The following is a 13,530-nucleotide window of genomic DNA, read 5'->3' on the forward strand; positions in this document are numbered from 1 at the left end:
GGAGTAATACCTGATAGGATATATTTTTGTTCTTATTTGTTCTCGATGCTTGCAAATTATCCTAAAACCCAGTAAGCTTTCCAGGCATAAATAATTAATGATAACCATCCTCTTTTCTTTTATTCTAGAAATAACGTAAAACCCCCCAAAAATGTTTTATGAAATAAATTACACAGTTGTTACTCTTGTATCATTCGTATTGATTTTAAAGCTAGATTCTAGCTATAATTTACCTACACAATTGAAACGTTTCTTTTACTTTTCTTGAGTAGCAAAATATTGTTTATTATTACAATAATTATTATGCTACCCCGAGCTCGAGGAGACACCTCCAGTTATTACAGTTACAGAGAGAAAATGGCAAAATGCAGCTGTTGAAACCAAGGGAAGCTACTGCAATAATATTTTCTTTGTTTTCTTTTCCGTGCTGTAAGCGAATTCTATTGTCCTCAGCTTATGGGGCTTATATCTCCCCTGACAACAAAATGGTGGATAGAAGCTTTCCGTAAGCTGTTTTCGTTGTTGGGAAAAGTAGCAATACAGAGTAAGTCAATAAGAGTTCAAGCTTTCTTTGTTTAGTGTAACAAATATATGGAAAGGAGCACTTTTTATAAAGGTGTTTATATTTTTTATCATTTGGTCATTGTTTTGCAATTTTGGGAGACAAAACACGTATTTTTACCGTGTCGCCTCCGCTCACAGGCCTGCAGTCTAGATATCTAGATCTAGATCTAGTGTAGCCTACGCGTAGTGTGAGCCTTACCTAGGCTCAGAGCTAGTGTGCCATTGCCATGCTAGTTTTATTGGACACTATGAATGACTACCTCAGTCATTTCAATAGTTTCAAGTCTGTTCTTTAGTAACAGTGTAGCCTACCTTTAACTCTTGTCCTGCGTCTGTGCCGAGATGCGAATCTTAATTATCAGCAACTGATTAGTTCGGACGTGCCGGGCAGGCCACCAGGGTCAGTCAGTGTGTACTGTTGGTGTACAGCGCTCGCGCCAGGAAACGTGTGTTTTCGCCGTGAATACCGAGCGAGTGTGTTAATCGATGATGAAAATAACGCTCTATCTTTCATACCTTCTATTTATAAAGTGTTACAAACAGATGAATAACCCCCTCTTACAAGCTGATAAGACATTATGAGTAGTTTCTTCTATAATTTCATTGGACAAACATCTAGAGCTACCAACTTGGCATGTTTTGAATGAGACGTATGCCTCGATTACGAACCAATGCAGGCGGTTCTAGAAGAAGGCCACAAACGCACACAAACTCAAGCAGAATGACGCACACACACTTGACCTGCGTGAATGGGGATCCGACTCGGGACCCGAATGATACGTGCGCTGAGCCAGGGGCTACACTGATTCGGGACCAGAATGTAGGCGAGGTGCCGAAATAGGCTTATCTGGCGACATAAACCCGGCTCCCGCAGGACGAGGGTTAAGACTGTTTATCAGAAATTGAACTTGAGGTCTGCGAAGACAAAATTCAATTCAGGATCCTTCAATTCAATACTGTTAAAAGTGATTTCTGGATGAGGGGTAAACTCACGAAAAATATATAGGCTCAATCAAGTCGTGAGTTTTAAATCTTGTATTACTGTGCAGTGACTGCCTGTCAGTCTCAGTGTTTGACTTGCATTATGGTGGTTTGGAATGAGTTATATGAGTTTACTGCTATCCGCCAGAATGACACAGGAGTGTGCCGTTTTGGCCTTCCCTTATCAAATACACTTTTTTCCTGTCCTGTCTTCCAAATCGATATTAATAATATTGATCAAATTAAAGATAGTCACAATTCTTCCTTTCTTTATAATGAGACTTTGACGCTTGAAAGCATATTTTTCGAATAGTAGTGCTTGTTATCACAGACGGTCTTGGACCTAGAAACCGAGTCCCTTTCCAATTCAAGATAGGCCTAGTAATTAAATTCCTCTTCAAGACATGACCTGCTTTTTCTGCGCTCAAGTCTCACGTTGTTCACTTCCCCGATATGTTGCGAAGGTTAATTCCTCAGCATGATAAATGATGTACAGATACACATCCAAAATAACAGTGATACAAAAACTTACACTAATTCTAAATGTGGCGTCGGTGGCCTAGTGATTAAGCTCTCGGACTTGCAACCGTTATTAAGGTCGTGGGTTCGAATCCCGTCAGGGGCCCGACGTTGTGTCCTTCGGAAAGGTACTTTGCACAAACTTTCCTCACTTCACCCAGGTGGAAATGGGTACCCGGCTATAGACAGTGAAAGATCTTGTCAGTTTGATAGTGTTTGAGCGCGTGAAATCCGCAGCTTGCACTGTATGCTTCCGTGGAAGCTGAGAATGTTTCTGAGTGTTCTCAGAGGGTCTGCTGGGGTAATAATAGTTGTAAAGCGCATAGAGCATGCTCTTGAGCATGGATATGCGCTATATAAATGCAATTATTATTATTATTATTAAATGATAGCACACATTTAATTCTGGCTGTTCAGTAAAATCCATAAAATTCATTCTAGAGCCTTTAGAAAATCATTATATTTATTTGTGCGTCATTGATTATAAAAGTTAAGAACTTTATGTGGTAGTTGGAATATAGAGTTTGAGTCCTTTCATCTTTTAATTGTGTATAAATATTCTTTCGTTTTTTTCTGCTTAGCAAAAATTGAATTTGTAAAAAAATCGTTTCTTTTAGACATTAGGTCCAGGTTTCAAGATGGTGCTGACAGACCTCCCTTTTGACCGATGCAAACTTTTGCACAACCGATATGACATGATCCGACGTCCAGACAGCGCCCCTTCCAATGCGAAACCACCACCTAGTGAAGAGGAGTCTGCTGAACAGAGCAAGGAATATGCAGCATTCCTCAAGTGAGTTCTAGGTTGCTGAATATATATGTGTACTTGTGTGTACCTGCTTTTGTGTATGGAAGAGATGGAGAGACAACTGTGCATGTGTGTGTGTGTGTGAATGTGTATGTGTGTCTGATAGAGAGAGAAAGAGAATGAGAGATAGAGGATGAGAGAGTTCTTGCTCACAGACAACTCTATGTGCTGTGTGTATCATTCTGCACGAATGTAATGAAGGCATTCTGTGTCAATGCTGAACTTGTATCGACTGCTTGGTGTAAGGTTCCGCCATGTGCTATGGAGTCTTATTCTGAGCAGTAAATATTATGTTGATACTTTGGTATATCCATCCCAAAATTCCCTCGTGGATCAATAAAGTTGACCTTATCTCATCTCATCTCATCTCCTCATATCTTACCTTATTTTTTTCTTTCTTATCCTATCTTATCTCATCTTATATTATCTCATCTCATCTTATCTCGTCTCATTTTATTTTATCTTATCAATAGTTAATGAGCAGATTTATTGGAAAAAGAACAAAATAAATTGAGAGTTTTATGGGTTGGCAGGTTTTCCTCCTGGCCATCAAAGAGCATACGGTATTCATCTTACCATGCACAAATTGACCTGTTTTGGAAAATTATGTTGAGAAGGAAACACCCACAGGCAAGTGTAGTTGCTTTACTTGTATCCTTCATCACTTATTATTCTCAGTTATAAAATAGAAGTTGAAATCAAAATACTTTCAAAAATAATTTTAGCAATGCTGCTGGGATGTATTTGTCTGAATCTTTACTAGCTCTTTGACACTCTTCATACAACTTTAATATATGTATTGCAGTATCTTTTCTGTTTTTAAGTCTGCGGTATGTGTGACACTAACCTTGCGTTCTTTTTTTTGTTGATTTTCTGAAGATCACAAGAACGTAAAGTGGGCCCTGATGGCTTCTTGGATTCTAATAGATTCAGCTACACACATTCCGTGAAAAAAGAGAAAGACACAACAAAACCGAAATCTGTACGACCAAGAGCAAAGAGTGACACCACTCCAGAAAATGTGGTGCAGCTTACAGCTAAAATAAAGCGCGATGAGAAAGACTATGACAAAAGGATCAAAGTTATTGAGGTTGGTAGCTGATTGCCTTTGTTGTTTTGCATTATTTTGATTATACTTTTATATTGACTGTCATTGTAATTGTTATGACACTCTGGGAAAAAAACTTTTGAGGAGTTTTATACTAGCGCATGCTGTGTTTGGCTTGATGCAGAAGTTAAAAGGTTGAATCTCTTCCTTTTGACCGTCTATAAAAATTTATTATGATTGGGCCGTAAACTCTTGTACAGTGATCTAGGCCTATTTCTTTATGGCATAGTTGCCCCTGCTCTGCACCTTTAGTGAGTTGTGAGACTATGATGATCGTATCAAAGTGCCCTTAGAATATATCAATAATTTCTTCCACTTCTTTTGTAACACATTTTCTGAGTCAATTGTCATATCTATGCACTGAGACAGGAGCTAGGTGTAGTCTAGAAGCTTAAATGAATTTCAACTCCCTTCCAACATGTACAACAATAGGCCTCGACAAAAAAATAACAATAGATCAGTACTTTTTTTAAACATCTTTTTAGTAATGCAAACAAAATTCTTTTCTCACAAAAAGATTTTGAGTAGACAAAAAATGAGACTTGCTTCCCAGAGTACTAAAGGAAAATTAAAGTTTCTTCTGTATTTCAGGACCACATGTGGCAACACAAGCAGGAGGAAAGAGAACTGAAGAGAACAGAAGGAGACATCATAAAGAATCAGCGTGCTGTCCGGCACACTCTTCGAGATTATGGAAATGGTAAGTCTCTTATAGTACTTCTTGTGAGCAACATGAATAACATATAAAAAACACTTTGTGGTTTGCACAGAGACAGTGAAAAGGAATTTGAATGAAGAACATTTCTACTTGCATAATCTTGTATTAACAGCTCTTTGTATAGCTGTGTGCATGAAGACAAATTCTTCCCAAATCAGTTTTTGAATTTGCTACTATCAGAGACTAGTATAACAGACATTTGTGTGGGTAAAAACGTATCACCTTACCTTTAGTTTAGGGAGCTCCTTCTGTATGAAAAATTTTACACTGAGCAAAAAAAGGTGAGTTACTTTTTTGGGGACTGTAACAAGGAATGCTTGTTTGTTTCACCAATATTTTTTCGAGAGAAGGCTTATGCCATAATCTCCTTCTACGATCCCACTGCTCATAAATAAGGAAAAAGCAAAATGCTATGAGAAAGGAATGTCAGTCGTTACAGATAATAGCAGAAAAAAACCCCCACGTTTGATCTGAAAACCTGCTCTTTACTCTGAAATCAACAGTGGTGACCCTTGTAAGACGTGCAGTGAGTAAAGAGCCATCGATAGGATTGGCAAATATAGTGGTTTCTCTTCAGCCTTGAGACATCTGAAGTCCATCCCCTGGTGGGGCTATTTTCCCAACTCTCTACTGGAGATTTTTCCACAAGCTTTACGACTCCCTGGTGCAAAATTTGTTCAACATCAATGATTGCTAATGTACGGTAGATGCTGAAATAACTCAGGAATTTATACAGAAACAGTTTCATTGCATTATTTTAGAGGGTGTCACTCTCATTAATGACTCTAAAAAACTTTTTTTGCTGTCAGTGTTCACAGCATGTAAGTTGGATGTTTTTAGTATATGGTATACATCATATGGTCAAGGAACAAGTTTATGTCCTGTTTCTTCCAGCCCTCCTAGTTGACTCCTCTTTCTCATCACAAAAGTGAGGGGACATTCAAACAATGGCCTATAATATGTTGGTTAGGAGAATATTAATGATATGATAATGATAATAGATTTGGTAGGCGAACTCAGACACTCGATTCCAGCACTGTTAGAGAAATTGCAAATTTCATCAAAAACGGGATGCAGTAAGTTATCTGCCAAAATATTAAGGTTCTCATAACAATGATCTTTGGATGTTACCAACTCACAAGAATATACTCTCACATATTGATACAAAAGGCTGTAAAACCACAGGCAATCAAATAGACATCTAGCATGGTGTTCCAATATGGTGTGCATGTTTAAGCTGAATAGAAAAGATTAAGTTTTAGGAAAAATTTATTTCTGCTGATTTTTCCACTTTAAATATCGAAATCTTGGGGAAAATGTTCTTTTGAAAGAAATTCAGTTTTCATAAAAAATGGCAGGATCTAAGTAAGACAAGAGAAGCTCACATAAGTGATGGGATCTTGGGTTGAGGTTTCTCAACTATGCTGTTCTTTAGATGTTTACTTGATGTGAACCTCTCTTATGCTGTCACCTGTGTGTGGATAGGGAGTGTTGTGTGCTCTTTTCTCTTCTTTTAAGTCTTACTGTTGTCCCAGTCAGTTGTAGTTGAAAAGTAGACATTTCTGTCTCAATTACCTACGGGGCCGGCCTCACTCTTGACTTTCACTTCCCGTAGGTGTTAACTAGATCATTTCAATAGCAAGGAATTCTACTCTCTCCGTACCACGGCTCTTTTTCATTGATGGAACATTGATTTAGTTGAATTTATTCATATTTTATGTGTGTTTAAAAAAAATATATTTCCCCTGTAGCTGGCTCCATTTCCCACATTTTTCTGAGCCACCCTCTTTTCCTTTGGCAGTGATGACCTCTTGCCAAGATGTGTTTTGTGTTAGAGGCTGCTTATGAATAGGCAAAGCATACCAAACTCGTCTTTTTTTCTTTGATATATTTATCTTACAGTCCTTTCAACAAAGATTAGTTAGTCAAGAGATACTCTTACGTCGTCAACTTAGGTTTTGTTTGTTTGTTCACTTGTTTTTTTATTTTTATTTTTATTATTATTTTTAAAAAAATAGAATCAAACTAAAGCCAAAACTCAAAGGGGAAGAAATTGTTTTTCAACTACTTCACCACAAAAACTTAAAGACTCTCTCTTCAAATCTTGTTGCATCGTTATGATAGTTTAAAATTTAGACTTTTGCCTAAAATTTTGCTTCTGGCATATTCTACTGTCATATTGAAATTTCCGAAATATCCTTGTGTGTCATGTAAAGATAGGTCAAACTTTCGTGTTATTTTCTTCCTTCCGTGGGTAAGGGTTTGTGCTCGAACCACTTTTAAATGCGATGTCGTGCCCCTTCTTGCTCCGTAAAGAGGAGGTAATGTCTGACTTGTAGTTGACTGTGACAATAACCGTGTTACCTCCCGTTAGTCACTTCCAAAGCAGAAGTTCTGTGCTTTCATGATGAAATGGATAAACTTTTCTCTTGAAAATTTGTTTCTTGTCGCTTTGCTTTTGTTTTTGTTATTATTTATTGTTGTTGTTATTATATAATATTGTTTTACTCTTCAAAAATTTTGAATTTAATGCTCTTAATATTATAAATTAGCATGGAGACAGGTTTATGGAAGTACCGTACATAATGAGTTGAAGCTAGAATATTGTGACATGACCTCTGAATCTAGATGGCGACTCTTGATTATATTTGTTTGGCTTGCCGCCGCTTTTCCCTTGTTTGGTCCAACCCATTGTAGTCGTGACTTTGCGAGGATCACAAAACTGTATCCGTGGAGAGTGCCAAACAATAAAAAAAAAATAAAGAAGAGCTCCTAAAGCGACATACGAGTCTTATAAATTTAGTTATATAAATACAACCGTTTCGGGGAAGTTTCTATTGCTTCATCTCTTTTGATTCATGAAATAGATTTCCTACTCTGATATGCATGCCTTACTATTATTCTTTTGAAATGGATAAAGCCGAATCAGATCTTTTTACATTACAATGTCCTGTAAACTTTTTGGTGTCAGAAAAATTAGTCTCCTATTACTTAGCAGTAGTTCTGTCAATATTCTGTTAAAGAAATCGTTTTCCCTATTCCTCCCCCCTTGATTCCCCTTTGCTCTTTCGAGGACCGTTAAACTTTAAAATAAGAAGGCTATTATCATTACCCTGTTTTAGTCCGATCCTGGAAAAAGAAAATCAGAATGATATTGTTTCCAAACTCGATTGACGTGAGAACAGTTGCACAGCATCTTTTATGTATAGCGGTTCGGAGTAATCTTGCAGGCTCCCTAAGCTGTTTGAACATCTAGATTATTGTGTAAATTCGTTGCAGAAAATTCTCACACATCAGCCTAACACGTCAAGCTCTGTACTTTAGAGACCTTTATACAACAACACGTCTCTCTCTCTACATCCTCTGTTTTAATGTCTTGATGTTCCTGTATATCGTTCTCTTTCTCTCTCTATCCCCACCCCTCTCTCTCTCTCTCTCTCTCTCTCTCTCTCTCTCTCTCTCTCTCTGTCTCTCTCTCTCTCTCTCTCTCCCCCCCTCTCTCTCTCTCTCTCTCTCTCTCTCTCTGTCTCTCTCTCTCTCTCTCTCTCTCTCTCTCTCTCTCTCTCTCTCTCTCTCTCTCTCTCTCTCTCTCTCTCTCTCTGTATGTGTATATGTGTGTCCGCCGCTTCTATTTCATGTTTACCTTTTTTTTTAGCATATCCATACCTGAATCAGGAACGTCCTACCATTTTGTTGATTTTTGGGGTTGTTTTTTTTGTTCTGTTCTGGGTTGTTGTTTTTTTGTTTGTTTGGTAAACGCAGTGAAAATAGATGAGGACAGGAAAGGAAACTCCCCCCCCCCCTCTGCATGAACTTTGCTATCAGGAGACTTCAACAGTTGCCAGTCCCCCAATACACAAATCTCCATCTTATTCTCTATCTAGCACATGTACGAAAAAAAACCCCCAAAAACAACCGATGCCTTATTGGTGGGGGTCTTCCTACTTGGTCATGGTTGCTCATCGTAAAACGGGCGGCGGCCGAGGACAAAGGTGTTTTTATGCAAGCTTTAAAACCGCGGAGGCCTCAGCCTTATGGTTATCTTTTGACCGCTCCGAAACACACGTCCACGGGGTCTGTGCGGAGGACTCTCTCAGCGGAGTTACTCGGAAGGACTGGCCTGGTCTTTTTGTACGTGATTTTTTTTTCTTTTGTTCTTTCTTTCTTTCTTTCTTTCTTTCTTTCTTTCTTTCTTTTTGCGGACAAACTGCAGGAGGGTGACACTTAATGGCTGGACGGGGACGAGAAAAAAGATCCATTGCTGTGCAATAGTTGTTGTTGCAACATTCATAATTTTGTCCTTGGTGAACCTGGGGGTCACTGCTCGCTCACCATGTTGGGAGTCGCGGAGTGCAACTTGGGTTCAGAGATGTGTCCGTTTTGGTTGAATTTAAAAAAAAAAAGTATTCCTAGAGTAGCGGGGTCGGCCGAGTGCAGTGGTTGAGGAGCTAGCTTTATATTTGAAAGATATCGGAGGTCGGGGCGGGGGGGGGGGGGTAGGGGCTTGGTTGGGGGAGGGGGGGTAAATTTAGTGAACCTCTTTGGCTTTTATTGTTCTTTATGGTTTCTAAATTTTGACTCTTTCGGCTCTTTTAGTGTGGCTAATCTGGGACCGACGTCTCGTCATAAAACAGACTTTAAAACGTTTGGCTGAACGAAGAAAATTCACCTTATAAAATTTTTAAAGAACAGAAATAAAATGAAAGAGCCATTTTGATGCAAAGAAGCGCAGAAAAGCGTGACACTTAGAGGATGATGGTTTAGTCGCAATGTTAGATTTATGATGAAAACTTGACGCTGGAGGTTAAGCGGTTTTTGTGTGTTTTGGGTTTTATTACACTTTTCACTGCTTGATAGTGCTTAGTACATTTAAGGAAATTCAGCCATTTATTCGGTTTGTCAATTTGATTAATATGTAGAAGTGCAAGCCGGTCTTTAAAAAGAAGAAATGGGAGGGGGTGGCTAAGAGCTATTGGTGGTTAAAAGTAGAAGAATTGCAAATGTAAAGTAACACGTACATGATTCAGAATTAGTTTGTTTTGTTGACAGATGAGATTTATAAAAAGGGACTTAATACAGAGTTAAAGCTTTGATCACTCAAAATAAGTCTTGTCTTTCAGATTACAGGAATATGATACAATATTTGATATAAAGGATGCAGCGTATTGTTTCCAAAATGATGGACCATTGACACAAATTTCAAATAAAGGAGACGGGATTTTTTCTTTGTTTGCTGTTGGTTGTTTTGTTTCTTTTGGTGGTTTTCTTTGTTTGAGGGAAAAGGGGGGGGGGGGCTCAACTTATTCCTTTTTAGACCCATTGTCAATGTTGAAATAAGTGTCCACGCCGTCGAATCATTTTCGAAAATGTTTATTAAAAGATGTTTGGTGGATCATTTAACTGCTTTGTGGTTCTTGAACTGTAAATCCTGTTTTATTATCATCTTATTCAGCTGTCAACAAGAAACGGATAGCGGAAGAGAAAAAGCTCAATCAGTCATTAGAGAGATTCACTAAAATGTCCAGAGATCATGTCCACACCAGAGAAGAGGTATGTTGTTTGTTTATATGTTTGTTTTGTTTTATTTTGTCTTATTAGGCCTGTTGTTTTAAGTTGTTTTAAGGCCTATCTGTGATTGAGAAGGGAAAAAAAATAAAGAGTAGAATTTGGCCAAAGATTGAATGAGTGTCGGTCTATGACCTAGTTGCACACACTAAAGTATTTGTCTGTTATGAGTATTTTCCTTTTCAAAAGGTATTACAACAACAACAGAACCGTGGAAGTAAATATTCTTTTCTCTACATGCTGGAAATACATTCAAAGTATGTTGTATCAGTGTGCAATAGAATGTACTTCAGGTTGGAAAGAAATATTACATTTTTATTTGTACAATGTACATGCAAGTATAAAAGAGGAATGTCTTCCAAGTGGTTGATCATTATAGGGTTAGCAGGCCACACGGGTGCTGCAAGGGGCAGTTAATTATTTTCAACATTAATTTATTTTTTCCACTAGTCAGTGGGGTCTTTTTAAAAAAAAATACAGTCGAACCTGCTCTAACGGCCATCTGTCAAAGACAATCACATGTATGAGTCACAACTTCTCATTTCCCCCTTTTTTGTGTGAATTATAATGAAACTGTCCCAGACTTTCACCTGTCCAAGACAACCCACTTTCCCCCCTTGACAACGGATGGCCGTGTTGGACAGTTTCGACTGTATTAGAAATCACTTTGATGACTGACAGAGCCTGGTGTGTTTTCCCAGCAAAATAGAGACCGCCTGCAAGCTAACATTACGGGTACACAGGGTCAGAAAGGAGCAGAGAGAAAACATTATTTAAGACTGTAAGTTCATTCTTGGTGGTTTGACCTTTCCATGTTTGTTTGCCCTACGGTCAGAGCATTTATTATTTTATTCAGAACAACAATGCAGCTCACTTGGAAATGATGAGTGAAAAAGACAAACTTTTGGGGACTTTTTGAAAGAAATAATATTTTAAAGTTTGAAATGTTGTAATCATCGTTGTACCATTGCATATGAAAACTGATTTAAACCATACATAATATTTAGTTTTTATAACGTTAAGTCACGCTGAATACTTCTGGAATTTCACACGTTTCGAAGAATCATTTTTTGGGGGGCTGAAAAAGACTCATCATTTCCCCACTGACCTGCCATTGTTGCTTTTTCTAGCTCAGACTGTTTTTGCTGACCTCCCAGCTTGGTAGTATTCACACATACTCTTCGTTTTAACTTATGCATTGTGCAAATGCTTGAAAGGTGTTTTCTCAAAGTTATTTTGTACAATGAAAAGAACTGGAATAGATTGTCGGTAAGGGTGCATGTTTTTTAATCACGTGAGCGTGAAGGAATATTTATCTGCATCTTTAGCATGGGAACTGTTTCTAGGGGTTTGTTTGTGTGGTTATGTTGTTCAAATAATAATTTAAAGACTCGACCCTCAGATCATAATTGTTGATTGGCACGTTACATATATAAAAAAGCACCTTTCATACTTTTGCACAATCAGCAAAACAAAATGATTCCATATGATCAGCACTCTGGAATTTACACAAATGAAAGAAACCCTCTCTAGGGTCTTCTTTGATGGCTCGAGTGTTGGACAGAGAAACAGTTTGTTCATGAAAGTTACTGGTGAAATGAGAATGGAAATTATGATGTATGGGATATGCTATAAAAAAATGTAGTTCCTTTTAAATGTGGTAATATCAAGAAAATTCAACCCAATATCTCTGTTTTTTCCTGCTTCCCCTTCCTCCGACCGAACAAGCGATTAATCGTCAAAGACCTTAGCTTATGCTTTTATTTTGTTGGAGTCTAGCTTCTTGAAAGTCACTTGACGGCGTTAAAATATTATGAATCATTTTACCCCCCCAGAGTTTCATTTGGTGTAATGACCAGAGCGGCTGTTCCTACACTTACTACGCCCATGCTGCAACTGTGATTGTTTTAGAGGAACTTTTTGAGGGCACTTGCCTCTTGAGCTGCAAATCAGAGATGTCCATATTATGGGATTATTTGTTTGTTTGTTTTTCTTTCTTTCTGTTTTTCTTTTTTTTCATAAATGATACTTTCGTTTTGCTGCCTGATCGTGAGCTTTGTGTTTTGAAAACATTGCCCCTGCAGTGGACGATTGTTAGAGGGGAAGAAAACGTTAACCATCATCTCTAGAATTGGACAAGAGAAAAGAAAATGAACCATTATGCCTGTATGCATATGGAAGACTTCAATAATATAATATTTATGACCCTTTAGTTCTTTGGGGCCCTAAATGTATCTCCTTTTCTAATATAAATTCCCTCCAGAACGTTAGAAAAAGTTCGTATTGATCTGGAGAAAACGTGTCCTCTCAGATTTAAAATCATATTTGCAGCATCTCTGTCACAGCAAACGCTTAAGATACCTTTACCAATACGTGTGCTATGTGTTTCTTGACTCTCAAATGAAATCTCCAGAACTCAAAACAGCGTTCACAGCAATCTCAGGCTCATGGCTTGGCTCATAAGGACCAAGCCCGAAAAATGGAGCTCAAAGTGTGAGTTTTCCGGTGTGCACGAAGAACAAATGGAGAGAGAGAAACATGAACCTGGTCTCTTGGAGAGCCAGCAAGAGAGAAAACGTGCACAGAAAGTGTTGACGTCACCTTGTCACATGATCTCATATTAATAATAATAATAATAATAATAATAATAATAATAATAATAATAATAATAATAATAACTACAGTATCATCATGCTTTAGGAGGACACACGTCCGTCATTCAAAAGGTTCCATTTTCTGAAAAAGTATGTTGCACCTGACATCTTATGACACGGAGAATGAAAGAGAGTCAAACCACACGATAAGCAAGTGAGATCACATGCTTAAATTTGTGTCCAGATGCATATTATATACAGTTATTATGATCATTAATATGTTCACGATTAAATATGAGCTCAGACATACCCTTACTATTGAACACACTAGAAATGCACATTTGTGTGTCTCATTATACTGTTTGAGTCTCTGTGCTGGAGAAATATGATAAGTATGGCAGTGCGTTGTGAAGCAGTTCATTCATTATGTTTAGATACTATTGACTATGTTTTGTCACTTTTACTTTACTTCCTCTTCACAATCATGGCTATGTGTCTCAGGTTATCTTCATTAATTAATGGCTTAATTCCAAGTTACACGTGCGCTTGTCTGTAGGGGTATTGTTGAGTGTGAGTGTGTGTCTGTGTACCTGTGTGTGTGCGTGTGTGTGTGAGTATGTGTATGTGTTAGTATGCGTGTGTTTGTGTGTGTGTGTGTGTGTGTGTGTGTGTG

The 13,530-nt window shown here is 37.9% G+C and overlaps 1 protein-coding gene across 1 annotated transcript in view; it reads left to right on the forward strand.

The window, feature by feature from the left end:
* Positions 1-450: 450 nt before the first annotated feature.
* LOC101852533 (trichohyalin) overlaps positions 451-13,530 on the forward strand; it is a 40,117-nt gene continuing 27,037 nt past the window's right edge. Inside the window, exons 1-6 of the mRNA XM_005090955.3 lie at positions 451-544; positions 2,682-2,857; positions 3,752-3,962; positions 4,572-4,680; positions 10,151-10,248; positions 12,677-12,756. Coding sequence (XP_005091012.1) covers positions 2,703-2,857; positions 3,752-3,962; positions 4,572-4,680; positions 10,151-10,248; positions 12,677-12,756 — 653 coding nt within the window. The 5' untranslated portion in view covers positions 451-544; positions 2,682-2,702. The remainder of the gene's footprint in view (positions 545-2,681; positions 2,858-3,751; positions 3,963-4,571; positions 4,681-10,150; positions 10,249-12,676; positions 12,757-13,530) is intronic.

This window comes from Aplysia californica, unplaced genomic scaffold (assembly GCF_000002075.1).
Source record: "Aplysia californica isolate F4 #8 unplaced genomic scaffold, AplCal3.0 scaffold00024, whole genome shotgun sequence".
NCBI classification, from domain to species: domain Eukaryota; kingdom Metazoa; phylum Mollusca; class Gastropoda; order Aplysiida; family Aplysiidae; genus Aplysia; species Aplysia californica.